General features: G+C 34.4%; 1 protein-coding gene across 1 annotated transcript; it reads right to left on the reverse strand.

Annotated features, from left to right (window-relative positions):
- Window positions 1-2,466: 2,466 nt before the first annotated feature.
- On the reverse strand, window positions 2,467-5,141 carry LOC149405856 (methylsterol monooxygenase 1-1-like). Its single transcript, XM_089630248.1, has 5 exons — window positions 4,713-5,141; window positions 3,932-4,254; window positions 3,212-3,359; window positions 2,973-3,005; window positions 2,467-2,862 (listed from the first exon to the last, which is right to left on the reverse strand). Exons 1-5 carry the CDS (start codon window positions 5,040-5,042, stop codon window positions 2,812-2,814), a joined length of 885 nt encoding a protein of 294 aa, XP_089486374.1. The 5' UTR covers window positions 5,043-5,141; the 3' UTR covers window positions 2,467-2,811.
- Window positions 5,142-6,951: the final 1,810 nt, after the last annotated feature.

Raw genomic sequence — 6,951 nt, forward strand, 5'->3', positions numbered from 1 at the left:
TTTAGGTCTTGAAATTGCAAGATCCAAGGCAGGGATTGTTATATGTCAAAGACAATATGCTTTACAAATTTTGCAGGATGCAGGGTTCATTGAATCCAAACCAGTGAAGACTCCTATGAATCCAAAAATTTCTTTATCCTTGGATGATGGAGATTTACTTCCTGAATCTACTGAGTATAGAAGACTGATTGGTCGTCTATTGTATTTAACCATTACTCGACCTGATATTTCCTATGCTGTGCATTGTTTGAGTCAATTTGTTCATTCTCCTAGAACTGCTCATTTACAGGCTGTTCATCATTTGCTTAGATATATTAAAGCCACTCCTGGTCTTGGTTTATTTTATCCTTCTAATTCTTCTACTCAACTAAGAGCTTTTTCTGATGCTGATTGGGCAACTTGCTCTGACACTAGAAGGTCAGTGACTGGCTATTGTGTCTTTGTAGGTGACTCTCTTGTTGCTTGGAAGTCTAAGAAGCAAACCACGGTTTCCAGGAGTTCTGCTGAAGCTGAGTACAGATCATTAGCAGCTGCGATGAGTGAAGTGATATGGCTGCAGCAGTTGATGAAGGAGTTTCAGGTCAACACAGGTGCTACCTCAGTGATCTATTGTGACAATCAGGCTGCACTCCACATAGCCTCGAATCCAATTTTTCATGAGCGTACGAAGCACATTGAGATCGATTTACACTTTGTTCGTGATCATCTCCAACAAGGTTCTATAAAGCTGCTTCCTATCAGGACTCAGCATCAAGTAGCTGATATTTTCACTAAGCCATTGGCTTCTCCGGCTCTACTTCATCTGACATCCAAGATGAACTTGAAGAACATCTTCAGTTCAACTTGAGGAGGAGTATTGAAGCTGATGAAGAAGTTTTTTGGTTATTTTTAGTGTTATCAGACGTTCCTTGGTTTACAAGTTATTTGCGTTTCAGTGTTTATTGTTGTCGTTTTTATTTTCTTCTTTGGCTGTCGTTTTTCTTATAACCACAGCGACTTTGTATTTAATGACTGAGAATCTTTTCAGTCAAATCAATCAAAGAATTCTTTTCATTCTCTTCGTATCTTCTTCTCTTCTTCTCTTTCTCGGATTCTCAAAGTCAATAGTTTTCATTAAAGCCATGTTAATGATATTAGATCGTGGTGTATTAGTGAAGTAGACTTGGATTATAGGAAAACCGAAAAATTCTTAACCAAAATGGTCGATTTTTCATTCATCATGAAACTCCTCCGTTACAATGAGACTTAAAGCATATTTATAAAAAAAAAAAAAAAAAAAAAAAAAAAAAAAACCCTAATACCAGTTTAATACCAGAAATTAAATATAATAAATATTAGATAGTCTAATACGTTTGTTACTTAAATAAACGTAATCGTAATTATATATATAGAACATAATATACGTAGCGGAAAATTATAATATCTCTATTTATGTATAAAGAATACTAATACGTAACTAACTATTAGTACCATATATATTATAAAATAAAATATTTAGATTTTCTATTAACATGCACTGCATCAATTAGGAAATGTTGTGCAAGTGGTTAGAAAAACGTGGGTCAGTGGCTTCTATATCTTGAAACCTTTCAGAGTTTAGCAATAAAAAATTAGTTTAGTGAAGATATATTAGTTAGTAATTTTGCTAAACATTATAGTGTACACGTTGATATGTAATTCATTAGTGGTGTTGGTCCACAGGAACTGAAAATAAACATAGTTTGTCCATGAAGATATTACTTATTAATTTGGTTTTGCTAAACTTCTGTATGTAGGAGAAATATATGTAAGTTAAATATCCACATCGCAATGAATTGATTAGCCCAAAGGTTGTTACAAAAGCTATAGCTAATCGCATTGAAGGAGTTCTTCTCTCAATCATCTCCGAGACTCGAAAACCTTCGTCCCCGGTAGGCTTTATCTCGCGGATAATGAGCTCATCAATAACCAATCATCTTGAAACGGACTCACTTCCGATACAGTTCACGGAATCGAAAATTTCATTTCCATTGTTCATGGAACTAGAAATTCCAATACATCTCCAGTATTGTTCAATGTTTTTTTTTGTTATAATAGGATATATTTTAGATTTAATTTTATCTTTTTTTTAGTGACTAGTTTCATAACAAATAAGGAAAGTTTCATTTTGGTTTGACCGGAATTTCAGTCCTTCACGGCCGGAAGCCTAAGGACTAAAATGTCATATTATTAGAAGTAAAATTCCATTTACTTCCATATGTTTGGGTTTAGTTCCAAGCATGGGAGGGCTGATAACACTTTTTTATTAAAAAAAAATGGTTTGTTTTGTCACTAATTATACTCCACTCTAGCAAAATATAAATATGAATGTCATCTACCTATAAATGGAACTATATATTAAACGCATTTCCATCGTTATTTATGAACTTAAGCCAAACTCACTCATCAGGTGGTCCCTAAGGCATGTTGAAAAAAAAAAAAAAAAAAAAAAAAAAAACATACTGAAGTTTTTTTAAAGCAAATACACACCATTTTTTTTTCATTGAAGATAACAAGATTAGAGTTCGTCCTATTTTGATTTGAACACAAAAGTTCAATCATCCATAACGGAAAAGATTAGAAGAAATAAAAAAATAAATAAACCCTTACATTACAATCTAACACTATGACACGAATCTCTCAAGCTACACCTTCATAGTTTCGAACTTGTGCGAAAACCGTCCATCGATTTGTACGAACGATCACATTTCTCAAACTTGGAAATCAGAGCTTTCAGAGAGTCATCATCTTTCATCAGCGATAAGCGTCCCTAACATGGATTCATACATATCACTAATCGGATTTTAAACCTCCATTTTGCCTTTCGGAGCTTTCTTCTTTCAACTGAAACAGAGCAACAAACCATCTTGATGGTAACTATTGACAGACTTAAATAGGCCAAGGGAGTCACTGTTTTTTTTTAACATGTATTGGAAGCAAAGACAAAGGCTTACCTTTTGTAGGATCTTCTTTTGGTAACGATAGCCCTGAAAAAGTTTCGGCCAAAAAAAAAAAAAAATCATTTTCATTGGCCATATCATGTGGGTTTATTTTTTCATATTATAAAATAGGCTGTTCATAATTTATTTTATGATTTTAGAAGTAAAATATATGTTTCAGGCTGTAAAGACTTAACCTGTATATCACACACACACACACACACACACATATATATATATATATATATATATACCTTGTCAGTTCCATATATGTAATCACAATAAGTGAAAACTGAAGCAAAATTGCTATGGCTTTGTCCTCCAACATAGTGATGGTAATCATGATGCTCAGCTCCTCCGTAAAAAGGAATAAATTTGGTTATGCTCCAAGGAAAGTCATACCTGCAAAAAAAGGAACAGTTTTGTACAAATCAAAAGCCAAAACAGGGAAATAAACTATACCATCCTTAATTTTCCTAATGGACATTCAACCCAAACCTCTGAGCTGTAAAAACAACATTGCTTGTACCATAATTCTAAAATAATTCTTTATGCATATCCTAAAATGTCACAAATAGTCTAATAACACCATAAATAAATAACAAAGAGGAGAAAGAAAAGAACCCACGTACCTAACTTCGAAAGATTCCTAATAAAACCCCGATTAAGATAAACCAAAACCAAAACCAAACCAAGCAAAAACAAAAAAAAGGTGATTATTATACTAATCCATGTCTCCATCAAAAAAAGAAAAGAAAAAGACAATCCCAACTCCAACCTATAAAGATCCTACATATCAAAAGTACATCACATGTGACTTCCAATCTCACTCCTAAACAATTATAAAGGCCTCTGTGTCATATGACTCATGAGTCATGATTCAGTCACAATCCAAAAAACACACAATATAATAAGTAGATTTCAATTTCAAACAAACAAACAAAGGAAAGGCAAAAATATACGAGCACGCGTACCCGCTGTGAGTGTCGATGGCCTCGATCTGCCTGAGAGCGATCCAGAGCCAGAACGTGATCATGTGGCCGGGGACGATGGCGGGCCCGAGGAACGACGGGATTCCGAGGATCAGAACCTCGGCCCAGTGAGCGTACGGTGCGGCGAAACCCACCGGAGCGGTGTACTCGTGGTGGACCTTGTGGATATTCTCGTAGCCCCACTTGTTGTGAAGAAATCTGTGGATCCAATAGTTCGTGTAGTCTTCGATCACGAAGTAGACGAACAATTGGGACAGAATTTCCCATCCCGACGGCAATGGCAGCCCCGATCGAATCCCTATCATCTGCTCGGAAGAATTCCCGAATCAAACACCAAAAAAAAAAAATTCAAAATGCAATCTACTATTTTGTTGTAACATTTTCTCTCGGAATCTATATTCCTAAAAAAAAATTTCCGAAATCTGAACAGTACAAGAAAAACAGAGGATTATCCTGTTCCAAACTGTATTGAACGAATCGAAATATGTACTGATTGGATCGAGATTTATCGAGTGCATTGAACAAAATTGATAACCTGATCGAATTGAAAGTAATGTGAGAGAGACAGAGAGAGAGAGAGAGACCTAATTTAATGCCTATCATCTGCTCAATCCCAAGCCAAACACAAAATTACAGACATTTAAACAGAATTTTACGGAATCAAGGAACCGAAGCTTTATCTATCGCATGCATTGAAGAAGACTAGAAAACTAAATCGAATCGAAAGCAATGAGAGAGAGAGAGAGAGAGAGATTGACCTTACCTTGATGGAAGGGAAAGAGACGAGCTGAAGAGGACCGATGACGAGGAAGAACATCCGAAGCACCGTCTTGTAGCAAGAGAGCATATCGGATAAAGAAAGCCTGACCTTCGGCTGAATCTTGAACCTCTCGATTCCGGCGGCGCAGAGGAGCTCGGCGGCGGCGATGGGAACCGGAGCGATCGAGAAGAGGACGAAGAGGAAGAGGATGTTGTGGCAGTAGAGAAAGTAGTCGGACTTCGTCGCCGAGTAGTCGAACCAGAGAGTCTCCGCCGCCGTGAGGTTCCGGCCGAGCGCCGCCGCGGCCTCCGTCACCGTCGCGTACGGCATCATTGTTTTTGGCGGCGATCGAGGGAATATATGTGTAAATGTACGTATTTGGGGAAAATGAGCGGTGAGAATGGAGGGGAATTATTGATTCGGTTGGCTTTAAATATGCGGGAACTTCTTTAAAACCCAAAGCCCCTGCTAAGCTGTTCACCACCATTGTTCAGGGCTATTTTCGTCATTCACTCTTCTATTATACTAACAATAAAAAAATGGATGGAAGAAAAAGTACTATATATATAATATAGATAAGGTGTGACATTTTTAACGTTTACGTCAAAATTCGAGGCACGCATGTTCATTATATTTTGTGACATTTTTGTTGTTCGCTTGTGTGATATGTGATGCACATTAATTAATATGTAAAATTATTTGTTTAATCGAACTAGATTATTGAATCTGGTAAACTAAAAAGAAATGGTAAAATTTTAATATGATGTTTAAGGAGTCAAAATATTATTAACTACGTCAAGTAAAAGAACGTTTAGATGTTCTCATATACAAGCCCCATTAATTTCGTATTCAAGTACAACATTTGAGATTTGAGCTAAATCATTGTTATTATTAGCATACGACTATATGCAAATGAAACATTATTACTATAAATTGTGATGTTTTTTTGTTTGATTGAAATGGTATTATTATAACATGGCTTTTATTTTTGTAGCATGTTCAATAAATAGTGGTAATGTTTACAATATATAACACATCACTATTTTTTTTTCTCAGAATGTAACATCACTATCAATAGTGGTGAATAGTTTTGCTATTGTCAACAAGGTTCGGCTGAAGAGTACAAAGGAATTGACCTATGAACGCAATAATAAGTTAGGCATTTTCGTGAAAACTAATTATATTAATAGCAAAGTGTTTGAATTTATTTATTTAGGACCATCTTTGGATAAATGTTTGACGCAGGCTTAAATTTTATAGGGCTACCAAACACTTTGTCGTTTTCTTTGGTCAAAATGTGGTAATTACTTTTTGTATTCTTGTTGATTTGTGGCCAATTAATGCCACCTAGGTTTATAGGTGCCATTAACTAATAATGAAAATAGTTACAAAGTTATCATCTTAATCGTGTAAATCTCCTAAAATAGACCCCAAAAAAACGTTGGAGCTAGAAATTTACTCATGACCACTTTAGGTTTATGTGTCCCGGTAACTAATTATGAAAATAATTACAAAGAACATCTTAATCATTTAAGGAAAAATGGTATAAAATAGCCAATTCAAACTATGACTTTTGCAAAATAGCCATAGTTTCATTAGGTATAGCAAAATAGCCAATTGAGAGTACTACGACTTTTAATCCTGCCTCGATTAATTTTAATCCAGCTTTCATAAAGCTTACATTCTGTCTTTATAATTCGTTGGGATTAAATTTAATCCAGCTTAGATTAATTTTACTTTGGCTAGTTTACTTATAGTTGACAAACTATGGCTATTTTGCAAAAGCTTAAGTTCTATTTGGCTATATAGCCGCTTGACCCATCATTTAAATATCCTAAAAAGACACACATACACACACAAAACAACGTTAGAGAAATTTACACAACAAATGAGAAAGATTTAAAATTTAGCTTTGTAATATTGCATGACTAAATTCTAAGGAGAAATTTCATAATATAGACTTCATAAGATAGAAAATATAAAAAATAAACCTCTTATTTGTAAAATATCTAAAAATGAATATTTGATTACAACACAGAAAAAAAATACCTTTTAACACATTCAAATTTAATATTTTTTTTAAACTCTGCTATTAAAAAATATTAAATTTCATTGTAATTTATCAAAATTGAGGAAACAACGACTTTTTTTTTTTTTTTTTTGCAACAACGACTAAAATAAGATGTTGTTGCTTGTAATTCAATTGAATTTCGAAAAATTATAATCATATTTAAAGGTTATT

Source organism: Urtica dioica, chromosome 2 (assembly GCF_054948205.1).
Source record: "Urtica dioica subsp. dioica isolate 48M chromosome 2, U.dioica_male_clone48M_v1_H2, whole genome shotgun sequence".
Lineage (NCBI taxonomy): Eukaryota > Viridiplantae > Streptophyta > Magnoliopsida > Rosales > Urticaceae > Urtica > Urtica dioica.

What these genes read in the sequence shown, in the direction of transcription:
- LOC149405856 (XM_089630248.1), bottom strand. Translation starts at nt 5,042, where the DNA reads ATGATGCCGTACGCGACGGTGACGGAGGCCGCGGCGGCGCTCGGCCGG. An exon ending in GCCATCGACACTCACAGCGG is followed by an intron (nt 3,360 to 3,931) that starts GTACGCGTGCTC and finishes CTTTTTTTGCAG; the next exon opens with GTATGACTTTCCTTGGAGCA. An exon ending in ACATATATGGAACTGACAAG is followed by an intron (nt 3,006 to 3,211) that starts GTATATATATAT and finishes AAACTTTTTCAG; the next exon opens with GGCTATCGTTACCAAAAGAA.